A 25805-nucleotide genomic window follows, 5' to 3' on the forward strand; every position below is an offset into this window, starting at 1 on the left:
ACGATTTATGGTATACGTGACGAGTCAAAGCTATTTTTGAGAGAACTGTTTAGTTTCAGACCCTAGCATGATTTTAGTTCGAGTTAGTCACAGTGTCTCAATAACTGCACACGGGTACCATAAATCGTGGAGTGCCGAAGGACCTTCGACAAGAGGGCAGCGGTCGTCCGCGACCGGAAGAGCCCCACGTGCGTAAGGTCTCGAGGACACCAGCATTATTTCGAAGAGATTTTTCCCTTCCACGAAGGACAGAGAGAAGTATAAGTAGACAGGGCGATGGAAACCTAATCACTCGGTCATTAGCTACCAGTCTAGACGTCACTCTGCCAGTTGTCCGTCCTGAAATAAAATCCTTACAACAAATATTCGTGTTCATTGAACCAGACCTTCACCACACTACTTTTCGTACGAAGAGAAACTATGGATTCAACATTTTTATATCAAGTATAAAAAGGAAAATATTTATATTTTATTTTTGCCGCCATATACGCGGCATTGGACCCAGTAAGTAAAAGTGCCATGCCGTTTATATGGCGGCATTGGTCCGTTCAGGGTTAAAAGTAAAGTTGGATATACAGATGGAAACTGAAGGGGTAGGACTCGAAAGATTAGGTTCGTGCCTTCAAATGGTACACATAATAAACCTGTAGATTATAATAGTATTTCTTGATTAAAACACTTTGTAAAATTTGCGTTATGAAATCGGTCATTTCATATGCAACCACCTAATAAATGGTGCAACAACCCCCCTTTCCCCTTTACTTCTTGCCACCCCCTGGACTTGACCAGGCAGGTAACGCGGTGTTTGCCGTCTCCCATTCTTCTGCCGATATCGAAACCGAAACAGTTCATCGCGGTCGAGTGGCCACGTTTGCGACGTTTTCCGACTCGATTCGCTGGAAAACTCGTCCCGGCGTCGTCCGACCATAGACAATCGTTCCGACGATCGATTAAACCCCCACCCTTCCGTTCCAGCTGAGCGTGGAGATCCTCGATCCGACAGGATCTTTTAGCCGAGGACCGCCTTATAACTCTCTTTCTCCTCGCTTCATTTATTTCGTCGGCGGAAATGCAATCCCTTTGTTGCGTAAATAACAATAGCAGACGGGAAAATCGAGGAAAAAAGGAGCCGGAATGTGTACCGTGAGAGAAAATGATCGAAACGATTAGACCGGGCAGACGTTTCTCCGACGTGGTCCGGAGAGAATCGCGTGGAATCGTGTTTGGCTTCGCGGAGCCTAAAAGATCGGTAATTTATGCATCAAACTGTTGTATCAAATTCATTTCGAAAGCTTCGTACGCGGAGAATCGAAAGCAATTTCCTTTCGACCTCGAGGAGCCTGTACAAACGAGAAAACGAACGTGTCTCTTATCTCCTCTAATCAAATAAAGAGATACGGAGATGTTTGCGAAGCGATGCAATTTGTACATAAATTGCTGCGCCTCGATTTCTGAGACAAACAGCGAAAGCACGAGTCTTCGATGCAACACATGCTCGAGAAAGTGCATTTACCGCGGGACTTTCTTGGAAATCCATCTTTCCGATCTGCAATTGTAAAACGAGAGATCCGAAACGTCTGGAGGGAAATTCTATTATTAGAATCCACGATTTGTCAACGTCCCGAAGCTATTTAATGCGCCGTAGCTGCGCGGAGTTCCACGGTCCAGAAGATTATACTCCTCCGGAGATAAAATGGGAGGCAAAGGTGCATAAAGTTGCGAATTTAGCGTAGCCCAGATGGAACTCTTCAATTACCTCTAAGTGGACGATTCATGGTCTACTAGAGGCGATTTCCGAGGTAATGGGACCCGTTCGTGGCCGATTAATTATTCGGTGAATTATTTCCCGAGCTACCCGGGGTAAGAGTATAAGCTACTTACAATTACCGATAGCGAGAAGAAGAGGATCGCCGATTCTGAAACGTACGATCGGCAAGTTTGTCTCCTCTGTTCTCATCCGAGACCGAACAATTCTTGTATCGGATAAGGAGAGACCCGTTTCTGCGAGTCGATCACCTCTTTTTTCTAATTGCTTTATTCCGAAGATCGTGACCGGCAAGGATCGAGTGGATCGATTGGTAACTTTATTTCCTCTCTTCCGAGACGAAACAATTCTTTCGGACGCGCGCAGCGTCCAGAAATACCCGGTTCGATCGCCCCTTGTTTCAAACAATTTTACTTCGAAGATCGCGGAGCCGAAAAGGAACGAGATAACGCCGAGCGAATTTCAAACGAGGAGAAAGCTCGCGAACAGGGCCGGGAAGGGGAGGGGAGGACGCCGGTCGTCAAAGGCCGAGGAAAATAATTAAAAGAAAGTTTCGGTCGCGCGAATCTATCGCTTTGACCGGCCAGAAGATCGTTAGGTTTCGCCGGAGGAGGCTCCCTGTCGCCTTTGTCGAGGCTACAGGATCGGTTTCCGGTTCTCGAGACGCGACTTGACCGACATCAGACGCCGGAGATTACGCGAGAAGCCTATCGGATCCGCCTTTGCGGAAATTAAAGCCGTTGCGACGAGTAAATTAAATCGTCTCGACGCGAAACACAAAGCGCCATTCGCACGAAGATATGGCGATTATCGTTCCCGAACGTTCTGTCTCTTTAAACGAAGGACTCACGGGTTAACCCTTCGCCCCAACCCTACGACCTCTTTCACGGTTTAACCCCTCCTAGTTTTATGTAATGCCAGGCTAGACAGTGACTGTTGTATCGATAGCACGGAGGGTTACTAGTAGACTGCGGATCTTTATGAAAAATAAAAATTTTTTACCTGAATTGCAACAAACTGAAGTGTAACAGAAATTTATCTTCTTTCTTATTATGTTTAGCAGATTGAAAATAATATAATAGAATGTTCAAATTTTTCTATTATTTTTGCTAATTACACCTAGTAACTTTTGTCATAAATGCATAAAATCCGCAGCCTAGTTACTAGTCAGTTTCACAGAGTTACATTACATTCATCAATAGACTGCTGGTTTTAAATAAGAATTGTAAGAAACAAGAACCAAGTATACATTTCCTTCTTGCTCTAATGACTTCAACAACCTAGAAATAATACGTCCAATCTTTAAATGATTTTCATCTTCCTATTCTTCCAAACCGCACCTACCCGTTTTTGTCATAAGTGCATAAAATCCACAGACTGTTCGTTGCTAATGCTACAAATTACTTTGTAGCATTAGAACAACGTACTTTTTGGCCGTGCTACAAAATGTCTCCTCCAACGTTGCTGACGATACGTTAGAAAATTGTCGGTCATCATTGCTTCATAGAAAGACGAATGAGTATGGATGTGTACGTATCTAATGCAGCTAACTTCAGAGCGTTCGTACAACCATTCAGCTTTTCGTTCCAAAATCGGTTGCTTCGATTGTGAATTTGTACAAGCGGTTTAACTCAATCAAGCATTGCAAATCAGTAAAGTTACAGGCGGGAATGCGATGAAAATATTGCGGCAACTTTTGGATGAAAAGAGAGGAGATGCTTTGGGCCTCGACGGGTCGATTGAAGCGGATTATTTTTGCAGAGAAAATGCCATCGATTTGATTGTTTTTTCCGTTGTTTGTTGCAGCCTCGGACCTGGACTGCATCCGGGCGCTGTTCAACGAGAAGGAGAAGGAGCTGTCGTTGGCGGTGGCGAAGGTCGAGGAGCTGACAAGACAACTGGAGGAGCTGCGGGGCCGACAGAACGCTGCTGGCACCGGGACCGGAAGTGGCGGCCCAGGAGGCGTGGGCGGCGGTGGCGTCGGTGGTCCCGGCAGCGGACACCTGTCGACACCCGCCAGCGCCGAGCTCGAAAAGCTCAGGAGAGAGCTTATGGTGAGTGCTCCCCTTCCCCCGTTCTCCAAAATTCTCCTCGTACCTCCGAGAAAACCGTACGATCCGCAAAACGTTAGCCCCCGATAGCCGAAGGTCCTCGTAGTCCCTGCATTATCACCGCTGCACCGATCTTCCATTTGCAGTAAATTCTGCATGACCACTCGCGCCTGGACAGTTCGATTTCGGTAATGCGACAGGTCCTACGTAGACGACCTTTCCTGATCGAAGGGTCCAGTGTCATTTCGGTTAAACGTGGTCCGAAGATGTAGAAATGGCTACCGTGTTAACTCTGCTGCGATCTTCGGATCTTTCCACTTACAGTTTCATTTCTTTCATTTTCGATACCCTTAGCCAATATTCGTAAAAATATATTAAAATTGGATCTTCAGAACGTATTCCCGAGTTATTTTAGATTTTTTGAAAGCCTGTGACAGTAAAACAATTCAGTCGTGAATATAAACGACTCAGTATGCATCGATAAAAATAAGGTTGCAGACGGAAGGTTAATATAGCTATATAATAAATAATTTCCAGCGATATAGTACGTTAAGAATGGCGCCCTGAGTGGCCCAGAGGCATCAGATAGTGTAAAATCGCTGTAATTTTCGGCCAACAGTACCGCAACAAGATGAACGAGCAGCAGAACCAAGTGGTGTCCCAGCAGCGGTTGGCCCTGGCGCAACGACAAGCGGAAATGGCGTCGATCGACGCTAGGATAGCGCAGCTTCAGGGTCGTCTCCAGCGCAAGAGAGCCTTGAACCAGCGGCTGAGCCAACAGCTAGGCTCTGGGAACCGTGGGAACGCGAACACCGGGTTCACGGAGTCGAAGCTCGACTTCAACAGCGGCGGGAAGTCGAGGCCAGCCGGCAACATAGCTGCGATCGAACCCTACTCCCACATACCGAACGACAACGACTTCAACCTGAACAAGAACGACCCGAAGTACCAAACGTTGCCGTACAACACCAAGTTCACGGTGAACTTCAAGGCTGCCGAAGACGATGTCAACAAGAACAAGATCCAGCACTCGGCCAGCGCGTCCCAGCTGGGGCAGAGGGTCACCTTCCAGCAGTTTGGCCACCAGATCGCGCACAGCCAGTCACAGTCGCATATCCAAGGTTCGTTGACCCTGAAGAACCCTCCACAAACCTTGCACTGTCTCTAAATATAGGGGAAATTAGCCACACTTGGACCAGCGATCAATAGACTGCGGATTTTACGCGTTTATGCCAAAAATGGGTAGTGGACATACAAAGCAGTGAGATTTTTCAACTTATTAAAATTATTAAAAGAGGAAACACATTTTCATCGGACTCTCTGTCTCTCAGAATTAATCAAAACAATTTTTATTTTGCATAAAGATCCGTTGTCCAGTGACTACCTTGAACCCAATTTTAAATTTGTAGCGATTCAGAATGAATGAATTCTATTAATAACGCTGCAAATATTACCGCATGTCCAAATTAGACTACTCTACCATAAAATTAACTGCCCGATCTCCTGAATCAGAGCCTGAAACGGTATCGAGGATAACTGCTGTCTGTCTCGATTAGTGTTCCTATTTTGCTGTCAGGTTCTACAACCATTGTGCTTTCGGTTCTGTATCGGTCGCGCACCGGTTTCAGAATCGAATCTCGTTTACTTCCTGCATTAACATTTTACTCGAAACTCATACTGCTCTTCGACGAAGACGGACATCCAAACCGGTATTCTAAGAAAAATGTCACAAGTTCATATTTGACAAATATGTATATTTTTTATTTTATTCAAAGTTCATACTGCTCTGCAGCGAAGTCGGACATCCTAAACGATGTTCTAACAGAGAAGCAGAGGAACATGTTTGACTAATGTGTACAAATTATTCGATTAATTTCTGCAGGTCAATCGCAACTCCTAGGCTCGAACCAGCAACAGCACAATCAAAACATCGGCGGCCAGACCGTGAACCTACAGCAAACCTGCAACAACAACAACAACAACAATAATAACAACAATAACAACAACAATAACGCGAACAGTACGAACAACAACCTGATCGGTTCAGGTCACAACTTCAGCCCGGATGGTCTTTCTCAGAATCTTCGGGTGCACCATCAGCAGCCTCAAACGCAACAGCAACAGCATGGGAATCTGCAGCAGAAGCAGCACAACATCGGATCCTCGGCGTCCAGTTTGGGGACAACCGTGTCCATCACGCAGACCCAGAACCATCGGAACCTGCAGACCCACCAGAAGCCGGTGTCGAGCGTGGCGCCGAGTTTCTCGGTGAAGTCGCAGATTTATCAAACCTCTTCGACGAAGATCCATCCGGTGATGCCGCAGACCTTGAGTCTGATAGGCCGTGGACACGCGAACGCTCAGAATTTCGTCGGTCTGAGCACGCAGAACGCGAGCCAACAGCAGCAGCAGCAGTCGAACCAATCGGTGCCCAGCAATCAGGCTTCCAATCAAGAGCAAACGTACAGCTCGAGGCACAACTATCCGGGCGTCCAGCACTCCAGCCAAGCCAACAGCCACGTGTCCTCTTCGTCCTATCAGGCTCAGAACTCCCCCAGCTTGCCAGCCAGTGTTCACACCTCGTCGAGCGGTATGAACTTCGGCAACCAGGTTCAAAGGTACAACCAGACACAAGGATTGACCAGTCCAGCGTCGGGTAGCATCGACCAAACCGAGAAGAAGTTCGACAACAAGGGCCAGGAGAAGTTCGAGCACAAACAGGAGCAGAGGTACGAGCCTAACCCCGCGTTCAAGTACGATCCCCATCAGATCAAGTACGACCAGCACTCGAAGTACGAGCACAGCAAGTACGATCAGAGCAAGCACGATCAACCTGGCAATCAGACCAGCAAGTATGACAACGCGAAGCTGGAGGGCAAGTACGAGGCTTCGCAGACGAAGCACGAGCAGCACCACGTTCTCAAGTATGATCCGAATCAGAATACTCAGCAGTACGGCAAGCACGATCAGCACGAAGTCAGGCCGTCGGTGAAGTATGAAATGAACACGGCGTTCAAGCACGATCCGCCCGGCAAGTACGAGCCCGGAGGACAACAGTTCAAACAGGAACCGGTCAAGTTCGAAAACAATCAGGGTAAATACGAGCAGAGTTCAGCGACGAAGCACGAGCACAACGGGAAATTCGAGATCCCGGCGAAGATGGCCGACAAGCCGCTCGAGTTCGACAGGCTGAAGACTGAGAGCGAGAGGAAGGGCCTGGCGGAGATCCGGAGCGAGGATAAAACCAAGCCGGCTTTGCCCCCGAAGCCCAGCAAGCCGAACCCGCCGCCCAGATTGACCCATCACGAGAAGGTCGACACCGCCGGCGACGATTGCAAGAACACCCTGGGAATCAGCCCGAGGTTCGTATAGCTAACAGTGACCATTGGAAATCCTTGTGAGCCCTCTTCGTATTTAGAGAATTAGGAGCCCTCGAGTCATCTTCAGAGTTAGGGAAATAGAAATCTTTCCGAAAGTTCCGAGTCCTTAAAACTATAGTTGGAGAAGTTTCAGTCTTGCCGGGGGATGGGACCTCTCTGGTGTCTTCTTCACAGTTGGAGGAGTTCGAGTCTTACCGGAAGTTGTGGTCCACGAGTCTTTTTCAGAATTAGAGGAACTTGAGTTTATTGAAAGTTGTAGTCTTTGAATTTTCCGTTGATTTAGTGGAATTTAAATCTCGCAGGAAGTCCTTGCGCCTTCATCGGAGTTGGAGGAACTCGAGTCTCGTTGAAAGTTGGAACTCCTTGAGTCTTCCTTGAAGTCGGAGGAATTTAAGACTTATTAAAAGCAGTGGTCCTCGAGTCTTCTTCAAAGTTGGAGGAGTTTAATTCGCGTGGGTTCGCAGAGTGGTAGGGAAGAAAATGGAACGTTAAGGGTTGTCAGCGTCCTGCAGATGCAGGATGATCGAGAGGGTGGTACGAAAGGTTTCGGGCACAGGATGACAAAACGATTACCGGGTTAATTATAAATGTAAATTAGTCCGTGATCGATTTGGCCGGTGAATCGAAGCTTGTCTCGAATAAAAGACACCGAAATAGAACGACTGCTGTGTGCCGTGGAGACAACGGCTCTTAGTACTCGCGAGCTCTCCGATCGATCGAGGCCTTGTTTTCTGATCGGCTTGTCTGCGAGGCGCGCGCGCGCGCACTCTCGCGCCCTTCCATTCGAGTTCGTCCTTTTCTCGATTATAAACGGAACCCGCGTCTTAATTTCCACGATATCCGTTTGAAACGAGTTCGCTCGGTATCTTCCGTAGATCTCGAGCGTTTATCGCGACGAAACACTCGCGCGTCGGTCGAAATGATCTTGTATCTATGCTAATGCGTGCATTGACATTCGAACAGTCACCCAGTTAGCGGGTCGGAACCGGTTCAAGGATAAAAAAACGTCCGAGAGTCGAGGAACTGAAATTTATCCGCTTCCCGCGCCTCGGGACGATTAACGCATTTCTGTCGATCCGCGGGAGGATCGAGCAGCAAATTGATCCTTGTTTAACGATCTCGCCCGAATTCTCTTCAGGACGGAGAAGGAGGAGGACGCGCCTCCGATTCCGACGTCGGAGCCGCCGGAATCGCCGACGGAGACGCCGTTCTGCAACCATCAGATCATCAAGGCCCGGCCTCTGACCCTGAAGAAGGCGCCGATCTCCGAGCAGCCGAAGCTCCGCTACGCCAAGTCGAATGTCCACGTGTCGATAAACCGGCGGATCGAGATGCCACCGGCGTTCCTCTTCCCGGAGACCGAGATCCCGGCGGATCTGATGCAAACCGAACAACAACAACAACAACAACAACAACAACAACAGCAGCAGCAACAGCCCCAACAGCAACCGCAGATCATCGACACGACGGACAACTGTAAGAAGAGCATCGAGGACGTGATCACCAATGAGAAGCTGGAGGAGTCGGACATCATCGACGCACTGAACGTGATCAACATCGAGGACAAGGCGAAGGCGCAGAAGGACCCGGACAGAAGAACGGATTTGGATACGGACAAGGGCAACGAGGTCATGAGGAGGAAGAAGGGGAACCTGAAGTCCAGCACGGGGAAGGCGAACCTCTCGAGGAGGGTGTCCTTCGATCCTCTGGCTCTTCTGTTGGACGCCAGCCTCGAGGGTGAACTGGAGCTGGTGAAGAAGACCGCGAAGGAGGTCGCTAATCCCAGCTCGGCCAACGACGAAGGCATCACTGCGCTTCACAACGCCATTTGCGCCGGTCATCTGGAGATAGTCAAGTTCCTCGTCGAGTTTGGCTGCGACGTCAACGCACAGGACAGCGACGGATGGTAAGACTTGATTGGTTCAGATGTTGATGAATGTAATAGCGAGCTAGGTTTAATTGTGATTTCGTTCCACAGGACGCCCCTCCACTGCGCCGCCAGCTGCAACAACCTGTCGATGGTCAGGTTCTTGGTCGAGCACGGAGCCTGCATCTTCGCCACCACCCTCTCCGACCATGAAACTGCCGCGGAAAAGTGCGAGGAAGACGAGGAGGGTTTCGACGGATGCTCGGAATACTTATACAGTCAGTATTAACACATTATGCACCGGCGACTACTCCGTAATTTTTGAAAGGCTAAACCCGGGGCTAAGGATTTTTTAAAAGATCCTTAAACAGCAACAGCTACTTCAACTCATCCCCAACAACGTAATCTAGTAATTTCGTTTTGGGATTATTATGTAAAAGACTTTTAATCTTCCTTCTGGTACAGCATCATTGTTGAAAAGTTTATTATTAGGCTTCCGATAAATACAGGGTGTTCGACTACAGGTGGGAGAAAATTTAAGGGGTGGTTCTCCATGACAATATAAGACGAAAACGAAGAGTTAAAAGATTGTAATTTCGGCTCCAGTTTTTAGTTGTTATCATTTTGAAATCTGCCCGAAATGCGGCAACCCGACCAACAGAGGTGTACGTTACGTACGTCATACAGGCGCGCGACTGTCACGTATCAAGTGACAGGTACTCCGTGTGCCTCGCAAGAAGTCACCTGACAAGAATTCGTAAACCGTCCGATTGGGTCATTCCACACGCATTTTCGGTTCTAGCCGAGTTATTGGCTAAAGTGTGTGACGTCAAAGCCTAACCATTAGATGCGAGCGAGGACCCCCGTGACTGTCGCGCGCCTTTATGACGTAAGCAATGTACACCTCTGTTGGTCCGGTTGCCTCATTTTAGGCGGATTTTTAATCGATAACAACTACAAGATGAAGCCGAAATCGCAATTTTTTTACTCTTCATTTTCATCTTATATTGTCTTGGACAACCACCTCTTAAATTTTCTCCCACCTGTACTCGAACACCCTGTATAGAGTTAAGTAGACTGTGTATTTTACGTATTTGTGACGGAAAGAGTAGGTAAAATACAAAAAACAAAAATGTTGATGGAAGTAAAAATATTTCTTCTACTGTCCGGGATGCATTAAAAACATTCAGAGGTAGAACAAGTTCTAATTTAAATCACCTTCTCGCAAACGATGAAGGAAAGTTTTATTTTGCAATGAAGATCCACAGGGTAATGCTAAGAGATTATCCCGGAGATTGACAATGGTTTGAACTACTCGCAGCTTTATTTATCAATATTTTCAAATATATTTTTCATGTTTAATGAATTACTCAGTAAGATAGATCTCGCGCTCGTTTCTTCGGGTAGGACGGAATTTTAAAGGGGTTTGATTAACAAGAATTGATCGCAGGTGTTCAAGAGAAGCTGGGCATCATGAACAATGGTCAAGTGTACGCCGTGTTCGACTACGAAGCGCAGCACACCGACGAGCTGACCTTGAAGAACGGCGACTCTCTGGTTGTGCTTCGGAAGGGCGACGACAACGAGAGAGAATGGTGGTGGAGCAAGCTGGGCCACAAGGAAGGCTACGTGCCCAGGAATTTGCTCGGCGTAAGTTGCAATCCTCTCAAATAATAAAAAACATCTGACTTAGTAGAATTTTGCTTTGTTCGGTAACCGATACTGTGGATTTTTAATGACAAATATGAGTAGCTGCATTGTACACATTCGCTAGCACTGCCACGCGTGTGTGACGTCTACAACCTCCTCAGGTTTACGGATCACCAAAACGTTACTTTATAAAAATAACAAAAATTCAACCCAAATTTTTAACCATTTTTTATTTTAATAACACAAATCCAAAGAAATAAATTTGGTGAATAATTCCTCACGGATGTATCTTTAGAATCTTAATAACTGTAAATTAAAAATATTACAACCCACCATTTTGACGGGTCCCGTAAACCCAGTGTTAAATGAAACTAGTCAAATTTATTTTATTATAATATTCGTGCAATCCACGAGTTTCCTTTGCTACATTGTCTTACTGTTTCATAAAGAAGTTGCATATAGAGCCATTTTACCAATGAAGATATAAGCACTGAAATAAATTATGGTAGCGGACGTGTTAAACGAATTGAAGAACATGAAATCATTTAAGGAAGAAAGAAACTTCTGTTTGGCTGTCGAGTCTTGCAATTTCTATTTCGCATAAAGATCCGCAGTCTAGTAATCGACGTGCTGATTGATGATTATAAATCGATCGTCGTTCTGTGTTTCAGTTGTATCCTCGAGTGCAGCCGGCGAAGGTGGACTGAGCCCCGTCAGCACTCGATAATCCGATGATTGATCATTACCACAGTATTCGATTCGCAGCTTTATCTCGTTAAGTATCATAGTTGCATCGTCGTGTCGCATTACCAACGTTCTATCTTATTTAATCGCGTCCCATTGTCATCCGGAACGGGCCGACCGAGGAACAGAGAGAGAGACAGAGGCGGTCTCTCCTCTCGACGCGTTTGTAGATTTCATTTTGTTTGTTTTTTTTTTTATGTTTTGTAAGACAAAACTGGTTAACTGCTAATGAGAGCCCGGAGCATGGGGTTATCGTAAGTTATTCTCGTTGAAGCGACGTCAGGGCGTCGACCAATAAAAGTAGTCGCGGTTCACGGCGACGAGGAACAAGATCGAGGAAACAAATTAACAATTAAACCAGGCGAACTATTAATACGCGATCGAGCGGAACACAACGACGCACAGTTAAAAGTACTTCTCCCGTGAATTCGTTGCGCCTCGAAGAGGATCGAGCGTAATTAACACTAAACCTACTAAAAACGTCTAACATGTGCTGCCCTATCAAAACGTCGAGCATCTATTCCGATTTTGCGCATATTCGATAACTTCCCGCGAGAGCGTCTTCGCGATTGAAATAATTATAACGGAGTTGGTCGTGTTCGACCGCGACCGGTAGTTTTAGTGTCAAGCCTCGCGAGAATCGTTCGTCCTCGTACACCCCGCGCGTTAGTCAGTTCCTTCAACGAAACAGTACAAAAGAAGAAATCAATTTCGACTATCCCCCACCTCTCGGCAATTCCGCTTTTAGGTCGACGACTCCCCGTAGCTGACGGTCGAAGCGTTTACATTAAATACGGATCACTTGAGCGTGTCGAGCACACGAGCGAACATCACTTGAAAAGTTCCTCCAGGCCGTAGAGCACGAGAAACGAGTCGAACGTACGGGGCCTGCCGTTCAATTAATTCTAAGAGAAGTATTACGGACGAACAGTTTTTATTTTTAATCCGGACGCTTCGCGTGTGCAAGCTTCCGGTTTCCGGAGAACGTGCGTCGATCTTTTTCTCGTTCACGGAAGAACTTTTCGAATGATCCTGCGTGCCTGCGAGGGACTCAGCCGCTCCCCATCTTCATTTCACGCGTACTTAACACTGTTTGATTTGTTTCAACTAAACGGCCCCGTTTAGATGAAGTCAGATTATTGTTGCGGATTATTTGTTACGTTTTCGTTCGTCACCAGCGAAATTTTCCAAATCCGACCGAGCCGACTTCGGATTTCGAAAATGTTCCTAACGATGTAGAATGTGTAATCTTGCCGGCCAGGCGCTTCGGACCCCGAGAGCGAACCAAGAGAGGATGATGCGCGAAATACGGGACCCCTGGGACCGCTCGGGGGCCCCATGACGAATCGAACACGCGACTAGAATTGTATAATTGATTATCACATTGTCCCAAGGGTTTTCACCGTTTCTTGCGCTCCGATGACCGATAGAACACTCTTGCAAATCCATTTCTCCACCACCCTCGGTTTTCAAGAAATTCAATCTTGAAAAAATCTACTTTCCAACTTTGAGAATTATTTGTGGTTCAACCGTAGAAGCTATACGGGTGTTTCTGGCATTAAGCGATTCTACAATCTCCCTCGAGTACAGTCGTATATTTTTTTGTAATATCATAGACGTTTAAATGTATTTAAATAATATCTGAAGCGAACGGGGCACCGTTATAGCACCAATATTCTCAGATAGGCCTACAGTTTTGTTTTTAATACAAAAGGAAAGAATAGTATTATCAAAAAATATACTGTTGCACTTAGGAGTCTATAGAATCGTTCTGTGTAAGAAACGTTTGTCTATTTTTTTTACGTCGAAGCCCAAATAATTCTTAAATTTGAAAGTTTGTGTTTTTCGTCGAAGCAGAATTTCTTGAATATTGAGGTTAGTGGGTAAAATGATTTCAAGATCTATGAAAATGTTCAGTTGGTTGGCAGAAAACAAAACGGGTGTGGGACAGTGTCGTCAGCCAGGCCAGGTTCGAATGACTCACTGTCAGACGGGTTCTGAGCGCATCTTGTTGTACTGTTTAAGAATGTACAGATGAATGAATGCACCCGCGCTCAGAACATTTCTGACACTTACTCGTAAATAAAGAATGTGCCTTTCAGAAGTAATAATGGATATATTATGTAAGAATGCATGATATATTATGACGAATAAATTGTTTTTAATAGAACAAGAAATCATTACAAAACACCGTTTATTATTGTGAAAGAGTACAGGCGAGCAGCCGACAATTCGGGGTAAGTAGTCGTCCCGGTTACTTCTTAGCAAGAATACTATCGAGGTACATATCAAATTAACGCTAAAATCTCATTATAAATATCATTAAAAAATTAAGATAGAGAGAGAAAGACAAATAATAAAACAAATAAGGCACTAACAATACACGCGTCCGTAATAAATTAGACTTTACTGGGATTACATAGTATGCCTTTCAAGCGACGCATCTTTGTCCGATAATGTTAATTTTAACAGTATACAAGATTATAAAAGAAAGGGCTAAGCATAAAAGTGAAATACTCTTACGTCTACGTTAATACCATTTCAAACAAATATCATTAGTGTATTTGACAAAGCGGTTGTAAAAAAATATTCGGTAAAAAAAATATAATCTAACAGTGGAGACTGTTAAAATTAAGGGTCTTCGCACGGCGTGTATCAAAATTAAAATATGTATATATTAAAAATATATATGTATATAATATGTTAAGACTTGTAATACGTATGGCCTCTTGTGTCCTTAATAGTAACGATATAAAAGAATACTCAAGTGTCATCTGTTTTTCTTTTTTCTTTAGTAGAAAATGCTTAAGTTTCATTGTTCTTCGCCTCGCTTATTAGCTGCAGACAAACCTTTATATCCTCACAATCGGCAAGCATCGTGTCAAGTCTGAAAAATAGTTAATTTAGACCTCGTTCCAGACAAATTATCATGTTCTAGTAATACCTATCGGCAAACATATCCAATGCGGGTCCGGTGAAGGTTCCTCTCTTCAAAGCTTGGTGGCAAAAGTGTGTCAAATATTTAAAACATTTATGAGTCAAATCGCAAACGTATTGATTGTCGCATTTGGATATTTGCTTCGTGATGTTCCATGCTGCGTACACGTACTGTATCACGGATGTCCAGTGCTGAGACTCTACCAGTCGTTTTCCCTGATCTATAATAGCTTTCTGTATGAAATCAAGATATGATTAATAACAAATTCAAATGATATAGCTTGAACCATCAAGCAACATTGAAAAAAAAAACACTGCATACAAAGCACCTGAAAAACATCTAAATGAATATGCGCATAATTATTCGTAGAATCATCCAGCTTGGATGACAACAAGCTCAGATGAATATTTTGCTTGAAATTATTTAGGGTGTCTATCAGTGGTTGCACATCCGCTGCTGGCATTTTCTTTAGAAGAATATTATGCAGCTTTTCCCCTTCTGGCAGCCCACTTTCTTCCTGTTCAGCAACCACGTCCATTATCATATCTACCAACTGCTCACGACTCAGACCTCTCAAACCACTCGCCAAGCTGCCACTGAATTGTGACTGAGAATTACTGGTAGTTGTCAGGAGTTGCGACTTTTTCTTCTTCTCTGGTGTTGTGAATTCAGACTCGTTCGGGTTACCCAGAGAAAGCCTTTTCCTAGGTGTGCTCCTCAATAGCATGCTGGTTGTTTTAGTCGGACTTTTCACAGGAGTACGATCCCTGGAACTTAAACTGAAAAAATCAAGCATCGATAGAATGGTTCGGTAGCAAAAGCAAAACCACGTATCATTTGTCCACGAAAAGAAGGCGCATGAAAGCTTGAAGAGAGCTACGCTCCACTACTTGGTATCCCTACTTCATGCTATACTTCTCGGAGATCCCCCATTGCTCCACTGTCAAAATGTGCACCTCCTTTTCGTGAAAGGATGATAGGTGGAATTAATTGATTTGGTCTGCTAGAGGCTTGTGTATCGATACGAAGATACTCACTTGAAGAGACTATTTCGTTTGCACGTATCGAGATCAGGCGACCAGACTATGGTCTTACGACGACGCCCTCGCTTCTGTATCACCAGTTCGTCGGGGCTGGGTGCAGGGCTCCAGGAGTCGGAGCCGTGTCGGCTGTTTAAAAAGTTGTCCATTGCATTCACTTCGGTGGAAACAGTCTCTCCTGAAACACGAGACGAAATTGAGAGAGACAAACAAGTGGGCCGCACGGAGACCTGTCGGTAACGCACCAGGCGACGATGAATTGTTGACAGGAATCACTGCCAGAGCTTGTCTGGCGGATCTTCGACGAGTTGCATCGGGTCTTCGGAGAAAGTCCCTTCTCGTTGGTGTATTCATTTTTGTCACAATAAACGAAAAACACTTCGAAATAAACGTTTCCCTCTCACGAAACGTATGCTCCGTTGACGCGTAAAATGTCAACGGCACTTTTCCACAAGAAATCGGCTTTCAACGATTACGCATGTTTCGCGAACGAGGTGAGTGCAATTGCTACTCAAAAATCCATTTAAAAAGCACAGGTTGTGTCATAGGAAATGAGCAATAACAAGGAAAAAACGATCACAACAACGCGTCAGTACTTGCTCGAGAATGGGATCAGAAATGGCGGGAAGAAAGCTGATTGGCCTCTCCCAATATAGACGCACACCTAACCTGTTGCGCACTATGGAAAGGCTGAGCGACGAAACTATATATACGTACTATTTTGTTCACATGGATATTTAATTTTTATGCACTTTTCAAGACACGAGTAACGATAAACGACGTCATTCAAATATTCTGTACGATGAAGTTAACATACTCTCGATGTTTTGTAATTGATATACTCATCGACAACCTGTTATAGTCATTCTACTACATATGTACTGAAACACGAACACTTGTTAGATTTGATCAATGGCGTCGATGCGATGAATACTATATTTGTAATAAAGTATACGTGGATTATTATAACATAAATAGTATGGTTAAACGCAAGGAAAACAATTTAAAATTTATGGAGATTTAAGAGAATATCGTGTAACACAAGTTTGTTTATCAATAACATAATTATTTAAAATTATGTAATGGTTATGTATGCATCAAATGATGCTTGCCGATTATTGCATAAGGTACTATCCAAATTCCGGCAAGAATCATCTGCTCCGTAAATTCTACAAATAGCGCCATTACCTATAGCGGTGAAGCGTTTAAACTACAAGATTAAATTATCGACAGAGGGAACACCTGCGAATAGCACCACCGACGAGATATACATAAAGACTGCCAACCCTCGTGTTAAACTGCGAGCACCGACGAGATATATATAAAGACTGCCAGCCTTACGGGAGAATGTGTCGCTCGAAAAATGCGGTGTTTTCTACCGCCCTCTAGGATAGATTTTGGCTGGAGTAAGAAACAGAAGGCCAACGACGGTATCTCGTCGGTGCAGAAGACCACTAAGGATATTCTCGTCGGTGAGAAGGTGAATCATCACGGAACCATATCGATTGTAATAATTACTCGAAATAATCGTCTGCCAGTAACAGTTGGCTACCAGTTTGTACTTTTTGCCACTACGTGGGATGGCGTTGTACGGACCCCTGAACGGAGCAGTTGATTCTTGCCGAACTTAACATGACATTTTATGGCGAAGGCGGCACGAATGAATTGCGCCCTATATATGCCTATACTGTCTAATCAGTGTGTTGCTGTGTGCTGTGTTGTGTCGTATCTTCGGGGAATTGTATAGAACTCGTGTTTGTTAAATTGTTCCGATATTTACGTTTGTTACATCGTTTCCCTTAAAATCAGTTTAGAATTTTAAAAGATGACGACTCTTAGGCCTTTTACGTGTAACGACTTGTTCAAGTTCAACACTGTGTAAGTAGACAACTGTCTGTAGAAATATAGCAATAGCATTTCATAACCTAGGAGTAATTGTAATAATATAACCACACTTCGAATAATACTCTTCCTTTTCAGGAACTTAGATCCTCTTACGGAGACTGTATCCTTTAATTAATTTTACCTCTACTTTTGGACCATTGTTTAATGTGTTATAAATAAAATATCACTTACCTGGAGCTTTCCTTACATCAGTGTCGTATGTAGTATGGACTCTCTTTTTATACACATTATTTGGCCCATTGGCCCGAGTATTTTCAAGTGGCAGAATCACCGAGTGGAGAAATTATGGGTTACAGTAAGTTCTAGTCCATTTACTTGAAAAATTCATGAATGAGCACGACTGAAACTTAGCCGTTTGCTTTCTTTGAATACTGCCAAAGTTATGGGAAAGGCAGAGGGGTACAGGGAGGAATGGCATGGTCACATAACTGCTCTCACAGTCTCTTCTAGTTATAGAAGATTAGGTCTGGCTGCGATGCTAATTAAATCTCTGGAAGAGATTTCGGAAAAGTGAGTGAATTGCGAACACTCCATAATCTTGGGAACCATTGTTGAATATATAAATATATATGTATTTTGTTTTAGGAAACAAGCCTATTTTGTGGATCTTTTTGTCAGAGTCAGCAACAAGGTGGCAATCAAAATGTATAAACAGTTAGGATATATCGTGTATAGGACTATTTTAGAATATTATAATGGGGATCCTGACGAGGATGCTTTCGGTATAGAATCATGCCATTCTTTTTCTGCAGAATATATTTTCTACTTAGGAACTTAACATTTTCGGTACTCCTTCCAGACATGAGAAAAGCACTTTCTAGAGATGTGAACAAAAAATCGGTGATACCATTGACCCATCCGGTGACGCCAAAAGAAGTAGACTGATTATATATATAAATATTTATTTGTGGGATCGACGGAAAATAAATAACGCACTTCGAAGTAACATACGAAATGATTATTGTGATGAGACTTTTACTGCCTAAAAAGTGAATAAATAATCTCTTAAAATGCAGATCCGAGCAGTTTATTTCTTGTTTCTGTACAATAGTACAATGCTTTCTGCTATACACCGCTCGTGCCCTTTATGCGTCGTTTTTTATGCGAATAAATAATAAATAGAAATGTAAGGTGGTAGGCTCAGTAGAATTACCGCGGACAGCTTGAATACGATCGTAGGAAATTTCTATGACGATTGTTTGAATTTTTTTATCGGCTGCCCGATTCCTTTCTCTTCTCTCGTTCTACTATACTTAGGATACTTAAGCCTAACGTGATATTTACAGAATCAGTGACTTTACTGCATCATAATACAACGGCGCTACGCACCTGAATAGTAGCATTATTTTTTTTCTTTCTTATAATCGCGTATTATAAAAATTAAAGACAAAATGTCGTTCTTGCATATCTTTGTACTGCTCCCAGTAATCTGAGGTTCGATCGTTTCATTTTCATTTCTCATTAACTCTTCTTCTTCGTCATCATCATCTTCATTTTTATATAAATTCTTCAATGCGCTAAACGAAGCCGTGCATAAAATTTACTTTGTCTATTCTGCTCAGAGAGGCACAATCATACTCAGCCTATCCCAGGAATTACAAAAATTATATAGAAGTCTTGTACCATATTGCACGAAAGCCCTACATTCAACTTTGCTTTATTTTATTTCTGGTTACTAAAGAGAAGGAAGACATTTGCTAGTTACGTAGGACACGTCAAGCGCGTACAAAACTTCTATAGTATCGACGGGATCACACCGTGTTCGATTAGTACAAAATTGTTGTTGTTGTTGTTGGTTGTTGTTGCACATACAATTACGCAGGAACGATATACTAATCGTCAAAGAAAAAATCGCGTTCCCATTTTTTACATCTATTTGGTCGTGTCCTTATATAAAACGAACTTATTCCCTTAGACGTTAAATAAATAGAAAATATGAGAGACTAGTTGTTATCAAAATAACATGACAATTAAAATGTAACTTCCGTTCGTTCGTTCGTTCGTCGTTATTCCATATAGAAACTGTTCCACCCATACACGATTGAGCTTCAAACGAGATTTACCGGTTTCAATACTGTCTGTACTTACTGTCCGAAATACCGGTCGTTCCAACGATTCAGATTACAAAATACTCAAAAAGTCGTAGAATGTTACGGGACTTACTAAACGAAACGACTATATCGCGTATCATACAACTCATAAACGAAACGTAGAATCTTAACATCGACAGTAGGTACAGGTGTTGCTGCGTCTAACACATGTCTTGCGTTTGAAAGAAACGAAAAGAAAAGAAAAAAATAAATCAGAAACGTTGCACACTCATCTACCCAGTTGACAACGATCGCGTGCGTTCTTGTTTGTGTTGCAGTCGATTTGGCAAGAATCAGGAATCCTCCTTTCGATGTGTTCTTGCGTAGAAAAAACAAAACAAAGATACGTCGCTGCATCGCTCGCTAGACTTCTAAACATTCAGTTAACTCCGATTAATTATATACATAATACACGATACACCGCTTTTTTATTTTTTGTTGTTACGTAGGTTTCATCTAACGCTAAACACGTTCGTCGAATTTGGTATATAAATACGGTAGCAAAAAGTCTCAGCGCGACGCCTCAGCTTCCCCCCTCCCCCCGAAACGAAACTATTTCGATGTAACTTTAGACATACTAACGTTACTTTTTAGGCAGTGTTTGCGAATCGTTTTTCAATTGATTTTTTCAGTCACCCACATTGACGATAATGTGGACCACACAATGTCTCCGTGTCTCGTGTCTTGTCTACGTGACTGTGTATTCGTGTGCACGTGTATCTGTGTCTGTCCTCGCATGCTGTCGGATATTTACAAGTATGTACGTCGTTCGTAAGCATCGTTTTCTAATTTACACAAAAAACGCAAACTAAAATTAACTACAGCGCACGCTGTCGCGCGTCATCCGGTTCCTTTTACTCGCAGCGTTCCTTTCGCGAGGACACTTCTTATAATACAGAATGTAGTACCCTTCGAGTGTAAAGTTAGTGCCTTGGCAGGATCAGACTTTCACGAACCGACTGCCTGTTCCCTTCTGCTTCTTTTACCGAATCGGATTACCAGTCTTCTTAAGGTCTTTGGTGATCTGGCGTTGACTTTAATATATCCGGTTGCGTTGGAAGACAGCTCGAACCTGATTCAAGTATTACTTTATTAACAAATAGAAACAATTGTAAAGAGGTCGGAGCAGGTGTAGTTTTACAAACCAGTGGTAGGTCTGAGAGTAGACTTGATCGATCTGTGAGACCCGTTGCGGGTCAGCGTGTTCATTTGCGGCGTTCCGGGCAAAGCATGTCCCAAAGCGTTCATATAGTCGGCGATCAACAACGTTATTTCCAAAATCTGTGGAAATATAAGGAGGCATTAGATTTTTATGATTCGGCTCCTTAATTAACTCCTTGCACTACGATTTATTTTGCGATTGCAATAATTAGAACTTCTTTTACGTTTCCAATTTACTAAGAAAAAAATTTATATTTATTGTATACTGTTTGAAATCTTCATCACGAGTCTCGATGCTATAGTGCAAGGGGTTAATGGTCCAAAAGGGAGCACAGATTAATGTACCTTAGGCTTTGAAAGGGCGAATAACAGCTTCTGTTCAGCAGCCCCTTCGTCGGGGCAGGCGACAAGCATGAAGTCATCTAAGCAGCCACCGAACGTAACTATGTTAGCGTAATTGTAGCGGCACATGACCGCCATCGTTTGCAATTCGAGCAACGTTACACTGTCTTCGGAAACAGCTATCCACACGGTTATCGGTTCGCCTTGCTTCAACTGCGAAAACAAGTTAGAATTTTTAGATAAATTTAGGAGACAGTCTTTGGTAAATTGAGGATCTCTTTTTCGCTTACCTTTGCTTGATAAAGTGTAGCTCCAAAGAAAGGCCACTTTCTGGTGCAAGTCAAATATATACGAACACAGTCTAATACGCTACGACCTTTCAAGCTGATCCACTTCTCTTGCAGTCTCTCTTGTAGTTCCCTGCAACATAACATCAGCTCCTATTGAAAGATCTATCTACTAGCAACACCAACACCTTCTTCTCTTGATTATATACTTGCCTCAACTGATCGGCAGTGATGTTTGTCCGGTATCGAACAGGGTAGAATTTGTCTAGAGCCTGGAGAACCAAATGATGAGGATTGCTTCCAGGACCGCTCCCTCGAGCCTTGTCGTTGTTGTACTCGCCAAAATCGATCTGGAAAATTTTGTAGATGATATTGTCTCTTTCCAACGATCTGGAACCTGTTTTAGGCGCGGTGAAAAAATACCTGAGCCATCAGGGAAGCTAGCTCGAAAGCGAGCTCCCGGTTCACCGGAAACTTGCCCTGCACCACCTGCTGGTTCACCTGGTAGCACAGAAGAAGCCTCTCCCTGTCGGTCTCCATCTTAGCCGCCTGACGCCAGTAACACCTTGACTTGTAGGTTAACTGCACTAGCCTGGTGTTCTCGAATTTCCCTAAACCCTTCTCCCTTAAAGCAGTCTCCCATTTCGAGATTATATCGCAGAGCTGCAACACAGACCATCAATTAACATTTCAAGCAGACAACAAATTAACGTCTAACATCTGCGGATTTTAATGGAAAATAAAAATTGTCTGTATATATTATCAGACAAAGAAACTACAAACACATTAATTTCCCTCTTTAACCATTTTAATCGGTTAAAAATAATGCAATAACATTTTGAAATTCGTCAAATATTTTTACCATTCTGCATTTGATCTACATATACATTTTTGTCATGAACGCATGAACTCCGCATTGCAATTATGAATTTTTCATCGAATACCTTCGCCTGAAGATCGATAAAGTGCTCCAGGTCCTTCTCGATCGGGTCGTCGCTGAACAACGTGAAACCGGACTGGTGAACGTCTCGACAGCCGATCTCCTGGTTCAAGGTGTTCAGGAACTCCTCTATCGTGGTGCTGCCGTCGAAGCCGACGACCTGGTAGGTTCCATTTAAAAAATGAACGGGTATCGAGTGCGGCAGGGAGTGATGGTAAGGGTTCTTCATCAGGATCGACAGGACCTCCATCCTGGAGGGTTTCACCTCCCTGCCACCGTTCTGCAGAGTCCTTTCCAGCGCTCTTTCGCAGTACGCCGCGTACTTGCCGCATTCCGTCCTATAGAATAACAAAAAAAAAAACAAACAGTTCAAATCCCATTAATCTGCTTCTGAAGGAAAAGCGAAAAATTACGTAAGGAATGACTATCATCCGTTTAGAGTTAATGTCTCTAGCTTTATATAGGGTGGAGCATTTAGAATAATTTTGGCAATAACGACGGGAAGAAAAATGCTAGGTCTCAAGAGGATTATTTATTTCGGTATAAAACCACACCGTTAATTTTGCAATAAGAATTCTTCTTCATTTGAAATTGTTCGCTAGATATTTACTATTAGAACAAGGTTACGTTCGCTCTTAGTGCGACGGACCTGCCCTCTATAACAAAGCTGAACGAAGCCAAGGGTTGGTTCCAATTTGGCATGGAATTTTGGCTGCAAACTTTGCACTCAATTCGCGATCCATCTGTCTCCGAATTTGACTAGGAATTTGTCGACAAATTTTGGTGCCAAATATATACAAAATGGGGACCAAATTCTGTTCTACGCAGGGTTTGGTACCAAATGGGCAAGTCTTCTGCTCGCAAAGTGTGGCGCAAACACTGCGCTAAATTGGTTCAAACAGCATTTGGCTAACTGCCGGTTTCACATTTTTTATTTTACAATTATTGAGATTATAAAACGAAAATGATTCGACAAATTTCTCTCTTCAAGCACATATTGTAATAAAAATTGCACCAAATGTAAACAAACACAGCCTTGTAATTTTACAAGGTAAAACATTTGAATCGCTTTTAGTGCTTGGCAGGATTAGCGTTGAGTTAACTATATTCCGATAGCGCGTTTCAAGACGAATACGAGGACGTATATTATGAAGGTCGGTCAAGGTCAACAGGTGTGTATTAAATGCTCCACGCTGTGGAGGTTCTTAGCTGGGAGAAATGTATTCTTGTTAACTGCTGATGGAGTGAAGGGAGTTGACGAGGGTGAAGCGGTACTCACTTGGTGTCGGCGTTCCTCTGCAGGTGTAGCTTCAGGTACCAGAGTAGTCGATTGTTCCTCGGTAGGAATAGCGAGACGGCGAGGGCTAGCAGCTGCCACCCCTGGATAAGAACGTACTGGGCGGGGTTAGTTTTGCAGTCCAGAATCGTAGACGTAGAGTGGCCCTGCGTGAGCGGAGGACTGTGAGAAGTGGAGGCCGTCGATTGCGCGTCCGCATTTTCACCGCTGCCATTTGCCGCGGGACTTTGCGTATCGCAGGTGAACAGCGATTGCGTGGCGCAGAGGAGGAGCTGCTGCAATGGTATGCTGGCATACTACTACGTTCCCTGGATCGAACCAGACCTAATCTACTACGTTCTTTTTCTCAATTGACCACCGCGCCACTGTCCTCGTATATCTATGTATATATATCTCTCTCTCTTTCTCTCTCTCCCTCTCTTTCGCTTCTTCGTTAAAAATCGTCACGCACCTCTCTCACTTCGGAGATTTTCGCGGAATCAATGTAATTCAGAATTAATCATCCTCTCTCGTTCATTCAACAAAGGGAGGGAACCAAATGTACTGTTCTCTTTCCTCGACTATTGGGACACTCGTGAACGTCATACACGTCTGTTAGTAATGTAAAGCAATCGAAATCGGACCGTTAAACGCATCAACTCTCCATGTTGTGTTAATCACAGAAAAAAAAAGAAGAAAAAAAAAACGAAAAACGCATGGACCGTCAACAATCCGAATGAATCACGAACAATGTGGATGAGAGAAGCGTTGTTTGATTTTTCGGCTCTTCGTTTTCGTGCGAGGATCCAGCTCGATGGCCGTTTTCCGAAAGCGTTTCGTTCGACGATCGTGCTTCGGTGAAAACGATCTCCAGCGAACGAAACGCGTTCTTTGATTTTGATTCAGCTTTTTTTTCCCGATCGTTTCCCGAATGCTCCACACATATCGTTCAAAGATAATGCGGCTCCGCATTATCGGAGACGGTTCGTGGAGACTCGTGCACGATTGTGATTTTTCTTTTTTTTTTCTTTTTTTTTTCTTTTTTTTTTCCACGACGGACGTGTTCGAATCTGCAAGGATTCTATAGGTTCCGTGGATTCCTTAATTAGACCGTCTTATGAGACCGGCATGATCAAAACGACTAAGTTCTCTAAGCAGCATTCAAAACAGAGAATATCGTAATCAGCTATTCAGCAAAAAAACGTTACGGAAACAGAAAGAAAAAATCAATCTATAAAAAGATGTTTATCTGTGTGTGGTTTCTTATGTACACCAACATACCATTCTGCAAGTGTGTGTGCCGCAGAACGTATTTTGACAAAGGCAACCGGAATATAGATGTATGTATAATGCATACTAGTTTTACTTTCGTTTCGAATTGTCTGTTCGTGCCGGATCGCAAAAAACCGGGCGCATGACCGCGTGATCGATGCATCGATGAGTGATCGATGAATGGATGCTTTGCAGAGCGATTTTGTTAATTTTTTTACTTGATCGTGAGAGGAGATGAATTGTCGAAATATGTTCGGCTCACATGATAGGGTGGTCATCAGGGTATAGGTGATCGGGTATTCATGTATAAATATTAAAACGTACGCAATTAATTGAAAATCAACAACAAAAAAAAAAAAAAAGAAAAGAAAAGAAAAGAAAAAATGAAAAATAAACGAAAGAAAAAGGAATAGAAGAGAACGATGTAAGAAAACTGAAACGCAAAAATATAGAAAAAGAAGAACTGAACGTTCGACGTTCCGCCTATACGAACAGAACCAATGAAGAATTGGAAGAAAAGGCATGCGATTTGTCAAGAGTAGCCTAGGAAGAGCACACGTAAAGCAGCAAATGAAAATGAAATGTGAATGAATGTTAAAACTAAAAATTCTTTCTCATTTGTTAAAAGGACTTCGTCAAGTATTATGGTTTCGGTACGGACCAGCGGACGAACGACAAGTGGTTGTATTAATTAGTTAGTCTCCTCGAGAATACAGTACAAAACAACAGGGAAAAATAGACAAAACCAAACAGTTCACCGTTCTACGTCAACAAGATTATCCGTATAATACTTGACTAAGCGTAGACCCGATGTACCATTTCTTCGACACAGAATCAACGAACGCGATCATTCGACTTCAATGTCATTGCAATAGTGTTCCAAATACACGAGACCTCGAAACAGCGTACCCTTGCAGCAGTCTTTGCCAAAGGGACCCCTGAGTGTAACCGAGAAGGTTTTAACAACAACAACAAAGTTTCTTCTTCAAAATGATAACAAAAGCATCTCCTGATTATTCAATGTTTCATGGACAGTTTAAATTAACAGCGGGCCAACTCGGTGCATCAATCCGATCGAGGACAGTAAAAATAAAAAT

The 25805-nt window shown here is 43.4% G+C and overlaps 4 protein-coding genes across 20 annotated transcripts in view; 2 read left to right on the top strand and 2 right to left on the bottom strand.

The window, feature by feature from the left end:
* LOC143365533 (uncharacterized) overlaps positions 1-14065 on the top strand; it is a 194964-nt gene extending 180899 nt beyond the window's left edge. For both annotated transcript variants that reach the window (XM_076805810.1, XM_076805809.1), the window contains exons 5-11: positions 3572-3819; positions 4436-4937; positions 5699-7178; positions 8335-9102; positions 9175-9341; positions 10514-10713; positions 11385-14065. In XM_076805810.1, the coding sequence (XP_076661925.1) occupies positions 3572-3819; positions 4436-4937; positions 5699-7178; positions 8335-9102; positions 9175-9341; positions 10514-10713; positions 11385-11420 (3401 nt within the window). In that variant the 3' untranslated portion in view covers positions 11421-14065. The remainder of the gene's footprint in view (positions 1-3571; positions 3820-4435; positions 4938-5698; positions 7179-8334; positions 9103-9174; positions 9342-10513; positions 10714-11384) is intronic.
* On the bottom strand, positions 11629-16499 carry LOC143365546 (uncharacterized). 3 transcript variants are annotated; one of them, XM_076805835.1, is made up of 5 exons: positions 15681-16499; positions 15433-15592; positions 14724-15174; positions 14402-14628; positions 11629-14344 (listed from the first exon to the last, which is right to left on the bottom strand). In XM_076805835.1, the coding sequence occupies exons 1-5, from the start codon at positions 15787-15789 to the stop codon at positions 14263-14265; spliced, it is 1029 nt and encodes a 342-aa protein (XP_076661950.1). In that variant the 5' UTR covers positions 15790-16499; the 3' UTR covers positions 11629-14262. The 3 variants fall into 3 exon arrangements, with proteins under 3 accessions (XP_076661950.1, XP_076661948.1, XP_076661949.1); XM_076805833.1 differs by having other exon boundaries at positions 15433-15613; positions 15681-16497; XM_076805834.1 differs by having other exon boundaries at positions 14724-15168; positions 15433-15613; positions 15681-16496.
* A 631-nt stretch (positions 16500-17130) lies between these two features.
* Naa20a (N-alpha-acetyltransferase 20 A) lies at positions 17131-18355 on the top strand. Its single transcript, XM_076805781.1, has 6 exons — positions 17131-17313; positions 17416-17440; positions 17545-17635; positions 17721-17850; positions 17926-18062; positions 18140-18355. The coding sequence occupies exons 1-6, from the start codon at positions 17261-17263 to the stop codon at positions 18223-18225; spliced, it is 522 nt and encodes a 173-aa protein (XP_076661896.1). The 5' UTR covers positions 17131-17260; the 3' UTR covers positions 18226-18355.
* LOC143365523 (uncharacterized protein CG43867) overlaps positions 18346-25805 on the bottom strand; it is a 199992-nt gene continuing 192532 nt past the window's right edge. For 8 of the 14 annotated variants that reach the window (XM_076805768.1, XM_076805765.1, XM_076805771.1 and 5 more), the window contains 8 exons: positions 23440-23732; positions 22165-22498; positions 21644-21883; positions 21434-21570; positions 21224-21353; positions 20937-21146; positions 20576-20711; positions 18346-20517 (listed from right to left, as the gene is read on the bottom strand). In XM_076805768.1, coding sequence (XP_076661883.1) covers positions 20438-20517; positions 20576-20711; positions 20937-21146; positions 21224-21353; positions 21434-21570; positions 21644-21883; positions 22165-22498; positions 23440-23732 — 1560 coding nt within the window. In that variant the 3' untranslated portion in view covers positions 18346-20437. The remainder of the gene's footprint in view (positions 20518-20575; positions 20712-20936; positions 21147-21223; positions 21354-21433; positions 21571-21643; positions 21884-22164; positions 22499-23439; positions 23733-25805) is intronic. The other 6 variants (XM_076805772.1, XM_076805767.1, XM_076805775.1 and 3 more) reach the window with 3 other exon arrangements.

This window comes from Halictus rubicundus, chromosome 2 (assembly GCF_050948215.1).
Source record: "Halictus rubicundus isolate RS-2024b chromosome 2, iyHalRubi1_principal, whole genome shotgun sequence".
Taxonomy (NCBI): Eukaryota; Metazoa; Arthropoda; class Insecta; order Hymenoptera; family Halictidae; genus Halictus; species Halictus rubicundus.